This window comes from Lonchura striata, chromosome 1 (assembly GCF_046129695.1).
Source record: "Lonchura striata isolate bLonStr1 chromosome 1, bLonStr1.mat, whole genome shotgun sequence".
Taxonomy (NCBI): Eukaryota; Metazoa; Chordata; class Aves; order Passeriformes; family Estrildidae; genus Lonchura; species Lonchura striata.
The window spans coordinates 13,572,166-13,591,039 of NC_134603.1; the positions used below are offsets into that span (position 1 = coordinate 13,572,166).

Sequence of the window (18,874 nt, forward strand, 5' to 3'; positions counted from 1 at the left end):
TATTATTGCAGGGCAGTCTGTGAAATAGGCTTTCTGTGCCTCAGTAAAGAGCCATGACCCCTCACAGACTTATCTTTTAAGCTGCATGCTAAACCCAGGGCGGCTTATGGCTCAAAGCTAATGGGGATTTAACTTCTCACTGAAAGGAATTTGCAGCCTAACCCTATTTAGATGCTCTTTGCTCTCATTGATTAAATGCCCAGTCCACTGCAAGAAACCTAATAGAATCATAACTGTATAAATTTTCCAGATGAAAAAATGGATGCTGGGAAACTCTATGCAATATTTATTAGAAAAGGAGTTTGATCTTAAAAAGACATTTTAAATCAAAATGTCAATTCGCAGTTCTGTTTTGTTTGTAGAGAAAGAAAAGAATTTGAATGAAGATGTATTTTTAAAGCACTTCACAAAACCATTTCATGGAAAAAAAAACTGTTTCTGAAATCAGTATTTTTGTGAGGATTTTCATTGTTTCCCTTGTTCACTGTGTTCAATTATTTTTTGAGATCCTATCTGTAGAATAGTTTTATTTCAGTCTATTTAAAAGTAATAAACCTACCCCTCCTCCCAAGTATTTCTCACCCCAAATTGCATTATGCACTGAAGTTCCAGGAGGACCATATTCCATCACAGATCATTGGCATTTTTTAAGATACAGTAACTATAGCTCCTCAGGGACGAGAACAGAAGAGCTGTCATCTTGGTAAGAGACTTTGAGATGCAAAGAGCAGCACACGATGCCATCCACAGTCCTATGGCACCACAGTTGGGTTTCAGCCTCAGTTTCTGTGCATCAGTTCTGAGAATTTCCCTTGCCTGCTCCAAGTGCAGGTGGTTTCGGAAAACCTTTTACCTGATGCTAATGACTGGTGTGCTCATTCTTTAATTGTTGATTGTTGTAGTTTGTTGATGGGATTTCAGTGGCTTATTCCTAGAGAAAACCATAATCCCTGGTAGAAAAGAGCTCCATTCATTTGGGAGCCAAAGAACTGAGGCACAAGGACGTGGTTTAATATTCATTGTTCAATTCTTTTCATCATCCTTCCTGCTTATACAGTCCTGTTTCCTTTACCCCTTGAAATACAAGGGGTGGTGTCATGTGAGCTCTTCTCTCCTTTCCAGTGCCTCAGTGAGCAATCTGTCTGCTTCAGGTGGTTTTCTTCTAGCCTGTAGATGAGCCAGGAAATAGGTGTACAGCCAAGGTTCATTCCACGTCTGCCATTCTTCTGCTGCGTAATCTTGCAAATGACTTGAGGTAGAGTGGAGGCATCTTGAGGCTGTGCTTGGATTTCAGAACCAGACAAAGGTGCACTTGACCTATGTAAAAACAGAGCTACTGCATTATGCCATGTCAGAAACATTCATCCCAGTTTCCCCTAATCAGTTTAGGATTTGTGTTTGCCATTGATCTTAAATAGTGTTTATATTCCTTTCTCCTTTTGTCTATTCCTCCCTTCCATGTATGGATAAATATTCCTAATCTCTGGTACTTGAGGACTCTGGATATGGCCATTGGCCTGTCCTGGTGGTAAGGCTGCAAACTAAAAGACTCCCCAAAACAAAGCATAGCCCAGCCACAGCAAGTTCTTAGCTGAATGCGTGCCCCGTGTTTGTTCGTTTTCAAAGCTCTTGGTATTGTCCAGTGAAGAATGAAAAGGGTGAATTGAAACCTTGTGAGTGATTGCAGCTCTGCTCTTCAAAATAAATCCTGGAGATCTTAGAAAATCTTCAAAGATCTTATCGTAGGGAGAAGACAGTAGGCATTGCCAATCCAGTCTTCACTGGCACTAGCATCCCTGTGAGTTCTTTAAAGAGGAAAAGTAATGTAGGTAGAAATTGAGTGTAATGCTGAGAACTCTGTCACTGACTTACTGCATGACTTTGAGGAAGGCAGTTTAACTTACCTGTGTCAGTTTAGCCATCTGTAAAAGAGGTACAATCATATACAGCATAATAATTTCCCTCTCAGTGAGTGCCATTTTCAGTCTATCCTGTACTACTTAATGATTTGTGTGCCTGCTGAAATAACAGCATCCTCTAAAACCGTAATACCCTTATGTATTTTTCACATAATCACTAGCGGCTGAAATATTTGTTCTGACACTTGAGATTACTCATGTAAATAGAAAAATTATAGCATGCTGGCAATGCCAGACACCTTGAATTCCATCTGAGTATGTGGGTGATGGGAGAGGGATCTATAAATACTGATAGAGTCAGGGAAACAAACATGAGCAGCACACAAGAAATTCTGAATCAACTCATTCCTGACATTTAGGTAAAAGATTTTAAAATATAACATCAGTTTTTGGTAGGAGAAGGCCCTTAGAAATCTGAGCATTCCAGTTCCATTGAAGAAATGTATTTTGCACCATTTCTCTGCTTTACATGAAGTTACATTTTTCTGTTGTACTTTTGAGTAAGGTTACCTACTCCATTTACTCCATTTGACTAAACTACATATTTTTTTCCTTTAATTTTTTTTTTTTTTTTTTTTTTTTTTTTTTTTTTTTTATTTGTTAAACTTAGGACACATTCAGCTTCAGCTTTGGGGACAAGCAGAACCTCCAGTTTGGTTATCAGTGAGTGACTCACAGGTCCCACAATGCTTTTTCTCAAAATGTGACTGCTAATTTCCATGTTCAGCTCCCAAATTGCCAGTTTCAGATGTTTTTCCATTTCCATTATGAAAGATCTGCGTAATTCTAATTGCAGAGTTCAGTGTCACATAACAATGTAGCAAATGAGCTGTGTCACATTTTACTTAAAAATGTAGTAGGTTAGATAGCTCCCGTCTTCAGGTTTTGGCAGTAGTTTTTTCAATTTGTAGTGTATTTGCTAAGAGACACTTGTGCAATGTAGCTGCTCCCTGTTCTCCACTGAGTCCTGTTTCTTTTGAGTACAAGTTCATTTTACTTAAAAATGTAGTAGGTTAGATAGCTCCCGTCTTCAGGTTTTGGCAGTAGTTTTTTCAATTTGTAGTGTATTTGCTAAGAGACACTTGTGCAATGTAGCTGCTCCCTGTTCTCCACTGAGTCCTGTTTCTTTTGAGTACAAGTTCTTCAAGATAGCATCAGTGTCTCCTAGATCAAGCTATACATGTCTTCTTTCTAACCAAACATTGTACTTCTGGGATTTACAAGCTAAAACTGGTTTTTCAGATTATGAAGACATGTATATGCAGTTATTTTGCTGCAGTATGTAAAGTTTTTGAAAGATAGATTAATAGCTTATGAGACCTTGACTCTAGAATTCATCCAATTATTGTTAGTGACATATCAAAACTCTGAACTGAATGCATCCAATTGATTGAAACAGAAAATTTGAAATTTAAAATAAACTAAATTACTTGAAGGAAACTGTGGCACATTCAGTGTAGTAGGTATAAGTAATGGACATTATAATGGGAAGTATTGAGAAACACCCAATGGAAACAGTCTGCCTTTAGTTTATTATTATTATTACTTTACCAGTTTAAAAATTTTGTGTACCAGGTTAGTGACAACCTTGACAACCTGTGACTGCTTTTGATCACTTTATCAGTTTAAGTGCTAGTGTCATGTATTCAACCTCCAGTTCCATTGTGATTCTGTGGGACACAAGTTTGTGTCTAATCAGTTTCTGTTAATCTGTTTTGAACAGAAATACAGAAAATCTCACCCCAGCACAGAAATTTGTCCTGCATCCTCAAGCATGCGTGCTGTTAACTTTAAACATGGACTTTATTATTAGACCATGGAAATGCAGCTGAAAAGGAGCTGAAGGGGGATGGTTTGCAGTGACCAGCTCCAGGTGACCTCAGGGAGAAGTGGGTGGGAAGTGCTGACTGGAGGTGAAGCTTTCAGGCTGTCTGCTGCAGTTTGGTGGGGCTGAGCTGTGTGCTCTGCTCATGCTGCTCTATGTACAGTAAAAAAACATGGCTGTGTGAAGGAATGAAAGTTAATTAATATTTAGAGTTACAGTTGACAAAATTGTTACACTGCAGAAGATAAGAAAACATGTAAAGCCTTCCCTCCCTAGAAAGCATTTATGCTGACGAAACTCAGACTCTGTTGAAGAAGTGTTTGCTAAAGGGAGACATCAGGCCTGGGGAATCAGTGGCTGAATCAGCCCACATCACAGGCAAAGTCTCAGGAAAAGAAACAGAGGATAAGTAACAGAAGAATTTTTGGTGTTATACAGAAGCATGGGATGGCCTGGGAATGTAATCTCCATTATATGAGTAAGATTCACAAGTGCTGAAATCAGAGTGGATGCCCCTAGTGCAGATGGGAAGGAGGAAGTGTCCATAGGAACACTGTCCACTGCCCCAGCCAAGACCTGTGCTGGGCTTTCCCCTGCCACTTCGTAACTTCTAAAACATTCTTGGTGGCAAGTTACGTTTGTTGTTATCTACCTGATGTAGATAACACAGTGTGGCTTAATCACTGTGACTTATTCAAGTTATCAAATATCAAAACCATGTGGTTTCACAAACTGCACCCTCTCATGGCTTCTTGAGAAGAGCTTATTTAGTCCCATTTTCTCCTGTTTGATGGGGCCAGGACCACAAATCTCTTGCCTTGTTGACAAAAAAAATTCTCTTAACTACATAAAATTGCTTATTGCAAGGTACATTTGTTGTACCTTGTTGAGTGCAATTGTGTGGTGGTGCTTATAGCCTTCCTTAACATAGCTTCACCTTTCCTATAAAAGTAGCTGCAAATTTAAAAGCACATTGTGAAGTATTCTTTATATTTTAAAAATGCAGTTGTTGATCTTTTTAATCCAGCCTAGCTGTACCCTACTGAAAACTTAAACTTGAAGCTTGATTGCTTACTAGCTACATTTTGGGGCCAATTGCTAAGGTGCTTCTTTCAGGTAACTTTATCTTAAAGATGTGTTTGTCTTCTGGATCTTTCTGAAGTTATTCTTTTGCAATTTTCCTTCTTATATTCCACATAAAAAGTATAATAAGTGCAATATATTTTTAAAAGGATTTAAGAACAGCCCCTTATGATTTAAATCCAAGCCTGTCACTTTAAGAGAGGCTCAAACAGAGCCTCTCTCTGTTTGAATAGACAATTCACTGAATTTAGTGAAATTATTTTAAAAACAGCAGAAAAATGGAAGCTGAGCATAATCTCCCTACAGTGTGAGAAATGGCCAAAGCATAAAGGGGATTTTTATTCTTACAAGGCCTTTATTTAACTAATTTCTGTCTTCTTCCAGAGGTGGAGATCTGATGCTTTTGGCAGATCAAGAGGTTTACTATTTCAAATCCATTTCAGCATGGGGGATGGCAGATGATGTTAATGGATAAATAATGCTTGTCCAAGCGTAGTAACAGATGTTTCTGTAGGAAATGTAGTGGAAACATGGCCAAGCAGGACTGTTGACTGTTTTTTGGTTTATGCCCACATTAAAGCTGCTGAAAGGATCATGTGACACATCTTCATAGATGGTCTGATTCATAAATTCTTTTCTCTGGGTCTTAGTTTGATGATGGCACCAGCAGCTCATCTCATTTTTATACAGTGCTTCACTGTAAGACACTTGGCTTGAGTTTAGCGGAAATTTGATCTCTCCCATAAAGCCTAGCAGGCAAATTCTGGTACTATGGTAGAGGACTCTCTGTGCTTTTCTCCTGCAAAGGGGAATTCCTTGATCAAGTGTCTTCAATCAGATTCGAGTATGTTGTTCCCTTTACTTTCATGTTGTAAACCTACACATCCTGTCCTCATTCCTGTGGTAACAAAAGAGCTTTCCCCCGGCTTGCTGGCTTCCCCTCAGGGTCTTTGTCTTCCCTCCTAGGAAACAGTCTGAATGTGTCAGAAGAGTCCCAGTTCCTCAGAAAGGCGTCCGGCCAAGAACCTGACCAAGTTGGTCTGTAGTATTTCATTAAAAGCCTGCTTCTTCCCCCCAAAAAAGTAATCTGTGAACAGTAACAAAGCATTAATTGTGGAGTCTTGGGACTTGGCAGAAGCACAAATAAATGAAAAATAAATGAAGTGCTTTTTTGGAAGCTATGTTGCCTGTCTTGCAGATCAAAAAAATAAATCCAAACTATTTCAATGTGTATCAGTGGATTAATTCATTTGATTGCCACTTCCCTTCCTGTTCTCTTTGTGGGGAGGGGTATTCCAGAAATTGGAATTTTAATTGCTTGACCACAGTTTCTTATTAGTTGTGCAGCAAAAGGGTATGAATCATTAATTAGTACTGAATATACGGATCTCTGAAGTTGAGCTATAGGTTCAAACAAATGAGTTCATACAACTCCTGACTAAACTTACAGTTTATAAGTAAATTGAGTTAAAATAATGAAATTATTAGATTTTTTTTTCTGATTCCCTGCATGTTGTTTTCTGTGTTTGCAGTGTTCTGGTGGTCTTAAAGATTGTGGCATTTTTATATAAATATATATCTAATATTTATATATATGTTAGACATATGTATATACACTAAAGATATATATGTATGTATATATATATATAATAGTTATTAATAATTCAAAGTTATTATCCAATTGCATACTTTATATTTATTAAATATTTTGATGTTTTAATTTGTTAGGTAGTTTCATTGGCAATATATAAACCCAGTGTTTTTGATAGTTGCTTTCTTTTTCAGTCAGTACTTGAATTTGTGCCATTGTATCAAAAAGAAAATCCAATTCTTGAGTGTAATGCTCTGAAAACAGTATTATCCACATTATTACTTTAATGTCCAATAGACTGTATAATCTTTTTTCTGGTTTTAAAACTTGATGGTGGGTGTGAATAGTATAACTGCAGTTTAACTTTGCTGTATCCAGGATTCTCAGATAGTGTAGTGTGGAATAGGAATATGCCTATAATAGATACTGGTATCAACTTGTTTTCTGCTATGTGGATTAAGAACTGGTTAGTGAACAGGCTGCAGAATGTAAAAGTGTGGGGTCATCCTAAATTGCTATGTATGTAGTAGGGTTGCTAGTGCATTGTTATAAAACTGAATGTTCTGCAGTATTTGCACCCAGAATTTAGAGGTAAATAGGAAATAATTGCTGATAAAACTTATGAGTCATCTGAACAATGTGTGCCTGATTCCAGCTAAATTCATAAACTGGGCTTTGGTTATGGACATGTAATTACAGATGTTGGTGAAGTAAATGGAAAGCAGTGGGTCTGCAGTTTAAATAATAACAAAAATTATATTAACGAATCGAGTTTTGCCACCTGTTCCACTCCCATATTATATTTGTGCTTTTATATGTATCCATTTGGGGGCTTATAAAATATGAAACACACCTGAATATGCAACAGCCATAAAGTCTGGGCTGTAAAACCCAGCAGAGATCAGCCATGAATCCAGAGACCTGTGCTTGTGTTTAGTAGGAAGTGGGATGTTATTAATAGAAGCTAGAAAAATGTGTTTTGTTGGGCTTTTTATTGGTTTTTTTTTGTTGTTGTTGGGTTTTTTTTGTTTTTTTTTTTACAGAAAGCATATATTTATTTTTTCATTCAGTGGAATTTCATATGAAGATGGTGTTAGCAGTTTAACACGACATTAATAGCTCTTTATTCATATCCCTATGGCCAAGCAACCATCTTCTGTTGAAATGCAGTAGAAACTAGATGTCTGTGAGTTTAGAAGTTGGAAGGAATTTTCATAGGATGTACTTCCTCGAGGTAGTCTTCTTGGCTTTTGCTTTGTTTGAGACTCAGGTTCTGGAATGAGGATTATGTTTCTGCTCTTCCCCTACTCTTGTTTCCTTTTTCATGGGATTTTGTGAAATACTGCAGCTGTCTGCCATGAATTCACCAGTACCTCGCATGGAAACTTGGCTTTTGGCACATGGAAAGGCTTCCTCTTTTCTTCTGTCCTGTCTCTGGGGAATTAAATTCACAGTTTGTGTTCCTGCTTAGGTTTCCAGGCAAAGTTTTTAGTTCAGCTTCCTTCCTCCTCCTGCCCCTCTCTCCTTCTCTTAATTAAAATATGCTAGGGTTGAATGGATATAACTGCAACTGGGAAAGGATAAAAATAGCACAGATGAAATAGCTACACTATTGAGACCTGGACCTTTTTTGGAATCACATTTGCTGGCATGTCACTGTACCAGTGCTCCAAAACTACTGGATTACTTTTTTCAACAGAGCAATCATGAAACTCTAATTTTAAAGGGAACAAAATTTTTTTTGAAGTTGAACGTGATTTTCACAGCTTCAGCTGTTCCACTCATGGAAATTAATGACGAGATCATGTTTGTTCAGTGTTAGCAGGAATAGATTCACCACATCTGTATGTGTTCTGTTCTTGGCTTCCCTAAGGCTATGAGTACATCCAAACTGAGATGGCAGCTGCTAAACCAGTATCTCTATGACACTGGTAACAACTGCTTAATTTCAGCACCTTTGAAAGTCATGTAATTTTGGAGTACCCAAAGATGAGCACCAGGTTGGGGAGTTAGGTGACACAAGTTTTTAGATAATGGACTTTAGATTGATATCTAAAAAACTTTAGAAAAAATAATTCTCAACTCTTTTTGCCTGAAATAGTTTCTGGAAGCCTGGTGGAATTCTGTGCCAACTTTTTCCTGAGAAGATAAAAGTTGGCACAGAATAACCATTTTAAAATTTCATTTTAATTTTTAACTATATTATACATTTTTCTAAGTTTTTTTCTATATTTCTTGTAAGTAAAATCATTACATTTCTATTTTTTATAATTCTCAAATATTTTTCAAGAAATCTCAAAAAAAATTTTAAACATTTTAACAGCCTTTTATCAAGCATTAATCTTATAATTTCTCCCAATTAACAGTTAAAAAAAAATAAACCAAAAGTATCAAAAAGATATCAAAAAAATTAAAAAAAAATTTCCTATATAATCTAATAAATTTATCATCTTAAAATTCAAGTATTTTTATATAAAATATTATAATATAGTTAATAAAATAATATAATGTTAAAATAAACTAATATTAAATAATTAATTTAATAAAATTAATTTAAGAAATTAATTTAAGAAAATACTCAGAATAGTATCGGACAAGGAAATAAAAACATCAGTGTTGAATGGACAACCTTTCTGATGAATCATAAATGGTTCTTCCCAAAAAGGAATATCCCATAACATACCTAAACACAGAAGTCCTTGTGATTGAAGTTAACCAATTTTTTAAGAAAGGATAAAATGAACAATGGCGAGATAGGCACTAAGGTGTTTTAGAGAAAAAGTAGCAATAGGTGTTCACAGAGCCTGGACTCTGGATTTGTACTGGTTTCTCTCTTGGTAAAATTTTTACAGAGTGCCTTGAAAATAGTGCTGCTGAAGCTAATCACCTGATCTGTGGTTTTGATAGGAACACTGTTGTTCTCCACTCTTCTGAATACTTATCTTGCTTTCATTTTGAACTCAAAAACTTCAGTTGGCTTTCCCTAATTTAACATCCCTCACCACAATGCCCTATTGTAATTTACTCACCTTTTTGTTATTCAGTCATTCCCAGCTTCCTCAGCTGAGCTGACATGATGATCTGCACCATTTCCTTGAAATATTCTCTCAGAACATTTTAATAATTTCCACAAGCATGTTCACAATGCCCAGGCCCTTTGAGGTCATGTCACTGCTGTTTGAGTTGTGGGTACAATCAAGTGGTAGCAGCCAGTGATGCAGCCACAGCTGTGTGCTGGGGGAATATTGGCTTAACCAGGGCATTTAAATGGGATCTCTTGTCTTGTCTGAACTCCATCAGGTTTGTGAAGGGGAAGGGCTCAGCCCTTGCCCAGCACATCAATAGCAAAAGCAAAAGTGATCTTAAACTACCAAAATAATTAAAAAATGAGAAAAATGTTGCAGTATTTGCCTGCATAAAGAGGGGAATATGAAGCATGCATGTAAAAGAGGTATAATACATTAAGATAGTTTAATATTGTAAGCTAATTTCAGAATCCTACATTCACTTTTCTTATCCGTTCTGGAAAAAAGCCCAGAAGAGGCTGAGACCTAATCTGACACCTTCACTCTCACAAAAGGTTCAAACTCAATTTTATTTCCCCCATGAGAAGACTAAGAGGTGTTATTTGTTTGCTCCATATATATATATATATATGTACAAGTAGATTAGGCAAAAGTGCTTCCCGGCAAGCAGCAATAGTAGTTGAGATTAGTGGTGAGACACTGACAAGTGTGAACTAGAAGCAAGATGTGAGTTGGAATCACTGAAAGTATTGCTGGAACACTTTAGATAGGCGAATAATAGATTCACAGTCACTTGATTGAATGTCTTTCTTTAAACATCCCTGTACTTCAGACAGCTCATGGCTTCTGTGTGAAGCAATTGTTGCATGACTGCTTACCTATTGCCACAAGGTGGGATGGCTCTCCTTACATGGTATGTCTGTATGTTCTTACTTTGCCTGTTGTGTTCTTCTCCCTCATTTTACTCATAGCACCGTACTGACACTGGCAGCAGACACATCTTCATCTTCTGTATTTGCAGAGCTTCCCATGCTGGGATGCTTGGTGAGCAGAATTGATGGACAGCATCGAGGGTTAACACCAGTCCGGAGAACTCACAGAGGCAGGGAACTCCAGAATATTCATTTATTTATTGTTTTCCATCTCTTTTTCTCTCTTCCATAGTGAAATACATGAGAGAAGCGACCCCCTATGTGAAGAAGGGCTCCCCCGTGTCGGAGATCGGGTGGGAGACGCCTCCCCCCGAATCTCCGCGCCTGGGCTGCGCCTCTGCTGACCCGATGTCGCAGCTTTCACTCTCCATCCACAGGGACAGGAAGACAATTCCCCTCAAGATGTGCTACGTGACACGCAACATGACAGTGTCAGACCCCGAAAACAGGTGAATTTGTCTGGGGTTGGGATTTCACTGTCACGTTGAATGGTTGCTGTTGTTTTGCACACTGGGGTTGGCGAGCAGGAGTGGGGCTCTGGCTGCACGCAGTGACCCAGCAAGGGGAGCTGGCACTGCTTTGCTGGTGGTGTCTGAGACACATGAGGCGTGGCTCAGTTTTTGGTTATGCTAGAGGAACTTCCATGCAGTCATCCAGCACTTTAGTTGGAAATAAAATTTCAGGGGGTTGTTTTCATCCTGATTAAATGTCTGCTTTTGAAGGAAAAGACACTGTACACACTAATTGTTTACATCCTCCAGGCTGGTTAAATCTGATTCCACTAAATTGCATTTTCTTTCCTTTTTTAAATTAATATTGTTTTAAGAATGGTCTGGTTTGAGTATTCAGTTCTGGACATTAAAGTCAAAAAGAGGAGAAAAGTTCCACTTACAAGGCATTAATGGGGAATTTTTGTGACTTGTTTTTTTTCTTAATGTTAAAAATAGGATGAGGTTTTACTAGCCCTTATTTATAACATATGTGGAACAGCTGCACTGCACCAGCACATTCCCTGATCCCTTCTCTAACAGCTGCTAATAAAAACAGGAGTAGTCAAGTCAGTGATACAGACTAATTCTCCATCCAAATAATGGCCTTTTCATTTTTCTGCAGAAGCTGTGTGTAATGCCTTTGATTCTCAGCATTTACATATAGGCATAAACAAAAGTTACATTTTCATTTGCAGAAAAGCATAAGGAGAAGTGGAGAGAGAAGAAAGTGGCTTGGGAAGGATGGGTTTCTGTGTAATCTCTTGCACTGCAATTCAGAAATTGTATTAGTATCTGTATAGTTTTCCATCTTTCCTTTTTACATTTGTCTGACCTTTTAATTTTCCCCCTCCAAGCTTTATTGTTTAGTATAGCTTTACCTTGCTTTGGCTCTTCATCTCACGTAGTGGTTGTCCCCATAATCAGTGTAACTGACTGCTATAGAAATTCAATTGTAAACCAGAAATAACACTAGCAGTCCTTCTCAGTTTAGATCAAGATGTTTATTGATATTGGCCACTTTTTTTTTCCACGTACATCTGCACAGTTTAAGGTTTGACAGCTGTATCACTTGTCTGGGCATTTGTCTTTCTCTCTGTCATGGTGTGTATTTTAAAAATACTCATACTGATTGTATTTTTTTAATCAGTAAAATATAATGATATTTTACCTGCATTGACTTTATTTTCTCATATTTTTTCATATTTTCTCCCCTTTATTTTTTTATTTTATTGTAGTTTTCACCTTCTGTCACTCTCCTGGCCCTCAGTTGGTTTGAGAGCCAGGACTGACTCAGAGGGACACACATTCATGCTCATGATAACCTCTGCAATGGAGCTGACTTTTTTGAAGTATGATACATATGTGTGTTTTCTTCAGTGTTACTAGGAAGTAATGTGTGGGAGAGTCATATTGCTTGTTATCATGGTTTTCATGTTATGTTGCTGTCATTTCCTGTGGAAAGACTGACTTCTGATTTTACTGCAGTCCAGCACAGTGCAGTCTAAGATGGATTTTTCCATCCAAGCATGCAGTACCTCACCATCGTGCTAGCTGCTGTGTCGTAGTAGCACCCCATGGATTAGCATCTCTGCTGGTTTCAGTGATTTTTCACAATTCTGATCACTGGAACTCATATTTCCCAGTTTTAATGGTATTACAATGCAGTGACCCTTTCCTACTGGAATGTCTTCCAAGATAGCAATCCGATTCCAGAGCAGTAATTTTGTCTTCACTCAGACAGAGCCTAAGCCATGTCCTTACATGCTTACAACACTTCTGTTTCATAACCCACTGACCTGACACACATAGATTTTATGACTGATGGTGTCACTTTCCTGGATGGCTTTAAGAGAGCTCTGCTGGCAGGATGCCAAAGCATATGTTGGCCATTAAAGGGCTCCTTTGGACTATAACTGAGCTAATTTTCATTTAAGAGCAAGTGTGGGCATGGAAACCATGAGTTTTCCAGTGCAGCGATTTCTTCAGTCTGGGCTGGGGATGTCAGCAGCCTTCTGGGACCAGGATGAACTGATTTGATGTCCAGCATGAGAAGATACCTATGTTAAGGGACCCAAAAGGAAATGCTTGTTGGCACTGAATTGTCTCCAGTTCTTAGAAAGTTGCAGTGAAATGTGGATTTAATAGGCATGGAGGAGTATTGTTTTTCCCATTAGAGCTGTAGCCCTGCATAGGACTTTTTTTCTTCTCATGGAAGACTGACCCCAGTTCAGAGATTCTGAAGTCTGTGTCTACTCTCAGATGGTTTGGTGAACTTGTTATTTTGGAGCAGAAGTGATGTCTGATCCTTTTAGAGCCAGCAGTTCTCAGATGTCTCCTTCATCTGATCTGCCTGTGGGTTCATTCTGGAGGAGATCTTTTCTGTTACCTGATTAAAAAAAACAACTGTAAGATACCAAGGAGAAGATCCTTAATACAAACCAATACCAAAATTAGTGTGTAGGATTTTTTTTTAATAATAAAAGCATGCCAACAGGAGAAAAGATGCAGAGCATCTATGCCATTCTTCTCTAGGTGCAGGGCTTGTTATATTTTAGACTGGAAGAAACTGGTTAAAATAATTGTTGCTAAAATCAGTTGTTTGCTGTGTTTTCATTGATAAGTGACCTTTTTGGTGGCAGCAGTAAAGGTTAATGTCAGGTCTCACTGAGGAGCATCCCCTCCCAATGATGGAACATGTGGAAATGACCATGGCTAGTAATGCAAATAAGCAGAAAACCTTGCTGCAGTGTAAAAAGCTTTTCATCAATTTCTGGTGATGATATTAAGAAACAGGAGAAAAAAAAGGTCTCTCAGGTGAAATTTTTTCTGTTGGTGCTTTAAAATCTTGGGACATAATACAAAGGTGCTTCTATACACAATATTCCCTGGAGAAATGAGACAAAGCTATATGGACAGAAAAGGTTTTCTCATCTGCTTTTGAAGTCACCCTAAAATTCTGCCTACATGTCTTTCAGCCAAATCCAGGCGGTGTGGGCCTGATCCTGTCAGCACTTGGGTTTTTTTCTGCTGTTGGGGGAATGATTTCCCTGAATCATGTGTGTTTGGGGCTCACAGAGGGCAGGGCTCTGCCACAGAGTGACCAGAGAGCCAGAATGAGCTACAGCAGCTCTTGGAGAGCACAGGTCACACTTGCCTTGTTTTCTGCCTCTCAGGAGGTAGTTTGACAGCACTGAGCATAGTCAGTGACACTGGCAGCAGCAAGCCCAGATGGGGTTAGGTGCTGGGCAAAGGCTGAGCCCTGCACCAAGGAGTAAGGAGGTGATGGCCCATTTCCACCACTGTGCTGGCACTGCTGGCACGCTGGAGCTGTGTCAGCCCTGGGTGGGCATCTGCAGCTCTGTGAGGCTTCCCGGGGAGCTGGGAATTTTTTTTCCCTAGTGCACAATACAGATTTAGCTAGATTGGGCTCTGGTTTAGGAAACTGGGGCCTTTTTTCTGTTACTGTATGTTGTAGGTAGGCAAGGAAAGACAACTTCTGTCTGCATGGGGGATAGAGCATAGATAAAGATATAGAATGGGCACATTACCAGTATTAAAAGTTGCCCTCCACATCTCAAGGAATTTATGCTTTGCTCCTTGTGTTGTTATTGAGCTGCTCCCTGGCTGTAGAACCTCTGTGAAATGCAGAGACCATACTTAATTCATAGTGTTGTGAGCTACAGCTTGAGATCCTTGGATGAAAGGCACATAGCACTTAATTATCATTATTGGTACAGACATGTTTTACTGTATGAATATCAATAAGTCCTTTGAAGAAGTCATTGAGCATGCTTGAGTCAGTCTGATTTATATCAAGAATTTTTGTTAGCATTTTTTTTTTTTTCCTGGTGGGCTGTGTTTATTATCTCCTTAGATTACTATATCAACAATCCAACATTAAAGTAAAGCAACTTGAAAGAGTATAATTCAAATCCAGAAAAGAACAAAAGTGACTATAATCAGAGTGAAACTCTGTCTGACTCTCTCCTCATTCTTAAATCACCCGATTGTGCTATCACAGTGTGCTTGGTCTGTTACAGCCTTGCCCACAAAAGGCTGTGAATTTAAAGTCATGATGAAAATGTGTTTTTAACCTTAGCTTCCAACTATTTTACTGTAATGGGTCTAAATCGAGCTTTTGTGTGAAGCTGGATGTCTCTTGCTTTGTTCCTGTTCTGTAACAGCTAATCTGCTTACAAAACCTGCTCTTTGTTGGAAGGGATGAACAAGGAGGCAGCACCTGAGGTTTATCCACTGCTGCCTCTCAAGATAAAACAACAGGTTTATCTACTGTTGCCTCTTTTTAAGCTGAGAGAACTTAGGTAACTTAGCTAAAAAGGCATTGGCTGCATCCCCTTCAGTACTCTGAGGGTAGGAGAGGGCAGAATTTGGGGTATGGGCAACAGGAGTGGAGTTGTGGGATGGGTCATGGGGAAGGCCTCCTCTTCCTCCTCAATACCTTTCATGGCTGTGGGACACTTCTCAGTAGCCAGGGTCAGTGCATTCAGGGCTAGGGTTGCCACTTGAGGGACCTGTAACATTGCATTTTTTCTCTCATAACAGTGTTTTGGGGGCAAGTCATTAACTGCTACAATTAATAATCCATTAAGGGATAGATTTAATAATTAATGGTTCTATAACTGGTTGTCTGACAGTTCTCTGTCATCTACATCATCTGCTTTTTGGGCAGCCCTGCAATTGCTGGTGCATTTTATAAGCTGCAGTCATCTATCTTGATAAGGAGCAGTTTTCTAAACCTGTAGGAGCTGGAGCTCTGAAGCCTCTGGGCAGAAACAGTGATTTTTAAATTTGTTTTTCATTATGTGAAATAGTTGTTTTCTATAATTTGTGAAAGTCCCAAACCAAACAGTTTCAGTGTGGGTCATACCAGTTTTTCTGTTAGCCTCAGTTTTTTCTCATCTTTCTTGAAAGGCCACTGAGATCAGATACTTCTGTAGGACTATCCCTCCCACAAAGATGGGCATTTTTGCCTTTTTGAGTCAAATCACAAGACTAAGGTGAACTTCATTATTGTTTTTGTTTTCATTATTTAATTCTTGTTCTGTTAAATCACGTTAAAATACGTTTCTAACATCCTAAAGACTGATGATGTGTCTGGGTAATGGTTTGAGAGCTGAATTACTGGGAGGGGCACCAGGATCTGGTGACACAATGAAAACCCCTGAGTTTTCCTGCAGGATGTTTGAGGTACCAGTTTAGAACTGGATTGTTACAGCATCTCATGACTGACCTTCAAGCTCTGCAGGTCCTGGTGAATTTCGGACTAGGCATATCACATTTTCATGAAAAAAAAAGATGAATCTTTTCTCCTGGTGTAGGGGCATGGGGCTTTCTCCCTTCCCCATCCTTCTGGGCCACCCAGGTGAGCTCCTGGTGCCCTTCCCATCTCCAGCATAAATCAAATAGGAATGGGCAAAACTCTTGCATGTGTAACTCACAAGCATGCATGCATATATGTGACTATAAATAAAACTTTATATATATTTGTGTGTGTCTATGTGTGAATATGACCTGACAGGAATAAAATGTCACTGTGAGTTGGGTGGTGAGGAAGGATGTGAGTGATGAGGAGGTGGCAGTAACTAAGGCTGGAAGAAAGCTTTCTGCTGGATTTTTGATTAACAAGCTTTTAACCAAAGTCTTTATTTCCTATGACAATATTTAAATAATGAAAATAAAACCCCACATGCTGATAGGTTTTTGTGTTGCATTTTGGGTTTTTTTCAGCCATTGCTTCAGTTAGGGGAATTTTGAAAAAGTCAAAGAGTTTTGATTTTTCCAATAAGCTTCAGCTGTAGAGGGTTGAAATGAGAAATGGAAATAAGAGCAGAGGAACCGGAAATTAATCAGGTGAAGGGAAACAGAAAAAAAGGAACTGCCTTGAGAAATGCATGGAGGGAAGAGAGGAGCACAAATTAAGAAAAAGTGATTAAAGAAGAAGCCAACCAGCAAGGCAGAGCAACAAACCCAGAGAGTGAAGACTGCAGCAGACTTTACTTAACAAACACTTTTGTAAAAAAGGATAAAAACCAAAACTCTGAAAAGATGGAGAAAGAGAGCTGCTCCAAGAAATGTGTCACAGAATTAAGGGAAAGGAAGAGCAGTGGGAGTGCTGAAGGGAAGAAGAGAACAAATAGTTAATAATGTTTTTATGTGCATCTGTATGTAAAGGTATGTAAGTGCCAACACCCAAGCTGATGCTAAATAATGTTGAAGAGCAGTTTAAAGACCCCTGAGATCTCCCAAAGAAAGAAAGTTGATCTGCAAGGGTTTCAGTGTCCTGCTATGCTCCCAGTCCCCTCAGTCTGGAGAGAGTGACAGCCTCAAGGTTCTTTTTCCTGCCTGGCTGTTGTTCTCTGCTCAGTGCTGGTCTTTCCCTCACCTACCAGCCCATCTGCAAATTGGATTTCAGTCTCACAGCTCTGATCTGGCCTGATCTGCCATTAATTAAGGAGCAGGATTTCAGCTGGTGTATTTAAAGCTGCTCTCTCTTGTGCCTCGTGTAGTCATGGGAGTGGCAGCAAATGACAATCGCAGTGTGAGCCCTGGTGGTGGGCTGCCATCAGAGGTGCCCCAGCTCAGTGTTGCTAGATGCTGAGGCTGGTCCTTAGTGCTTAGGTTGTGTGTGAATACTTTGCTATTTTAATACCCTCTGGTCACTTCTAGCTTGCTTTCTTCTGTGTTTCTGCTGATGGAAATTCCTGTTTTACTGTAGTAAGAGTTTTGCTGAAGCTGCTACTTCTCCTCACCACTTGCATACAGCTTTTCCATCAGTCTCTGTGTCTGTTCAATGGGAAGAAGGTCTACTGCCAGTCATGGGTCAGGAGGTGACCCATGCACAAGGCCCTCGAAGCTGGCAGTTTCTCTGGGACTGGCTCCCAGGTGGTGCCTCTTCCCACAGCACTCAGAGGCCAGTAATTGATCCAGAAGGAATTTGTGGCTTTGTAGTCATGGTTGCCTGGCTTCAGTTTTGTTTCACTTGGCAAGTAAGCAGTGATCCCTGGCATTCTTGATCATGGAAGCCAAAAAGTAGATCTATAACATAATGAGACATTGAGACATACCCTGCTAAAATAGGTGGATCTGCCATTTCTCTCTTCCAGCAAGACTTCTGTGACAACTCATCCACAAGACAGAGCTGATCTGTCAGCAGCCCTACTAATTTTTCTTGTTTCCATATCAGTTTTCACCTACGCTTGTGGATCACATCCTCTTCTTTCCCCTGGGTCGTACTACAGCACTTCCTAACAGCAAGAGTGCCATTCCTTCTCAGAAGACATCTAATTCATCTCCAAACCCATGATCTCTTGCTTATGCAGCAGCATGAGACCCTCCACCCTCTTCTCAATTTGAAGGGGTCATTTCCCACTATTACCAGCTGCAGTTACATGCTCTTTGCCAAGCCCAGATTCAGTTCCAGCTGCAGAAGGTTTGCTTTGCTGCTGCTGCTTTGAGTTTGGCTGTAGGTTTGCTTCAGGAAAAACAGCTGCTTCAGGGAGCTCTGGGCAGTGTATTGAATATACCAATAACATCTTCTGTTCTTAAAATTTCAGCATCTTCTAAAGTTAAATCAAATTCCTGACATCTCTATGAAAAAAATGCTGTTTGTGGGTTTTTTTCCCAAATAATTGACCCCAACTCTTCCTTGAAATAGTGCTTTTGCTGTTGTTTCATGCTGAATCTGCTGTGAAGAAGGCTGAACTCTATATTCCTGGATTACCAATATTCAGCAAAATTACAACCAGAATATAAAAGAATAAATCAAGAAAGTAAAATATAAGAGGTCTTTTGGGCCCTGTGGTGTAAGAGTCCTGCTCCTTAATATCCATATACAGTTATAACCTATTCAATTACTTTTGTCGTTGCTGTGGGTGGAGAAGGCAGTGTGTGATGTCTCTGCAGATTGGTCAGCATCTGTATGCAGTGGTGTGAGCAAGTCCACTGCAGAACCAAATCCTTTCTTTACTTGCATGTGGTACAACTCCT

General features: G+C 39.2%; 1 protein-coding gene across 1 annotated transcript in view; it reads left to right on the forward strand.

Moving 5' to 3' along the window:
* SNTB1 (syntrophin beta 1) overlaps nucleotides 1-18,874 on the forward strand; it is a 111,308-nt gene that overhangs the window by 45,607 nt on the left and 46,827 nt on the right. Inside the window, exon 2 of the mRNA XM_021546490.2 lies at nucleotides 10,609-10,825. Within this exon, the coding sequence (XP_021402165.1) occupies nucleotides 10,609-10,825 (217 nt within the window). The remainder of the gene's footprint in view (nucleotides 1-10,608; nucleotides 10,826-18,874) is intronic.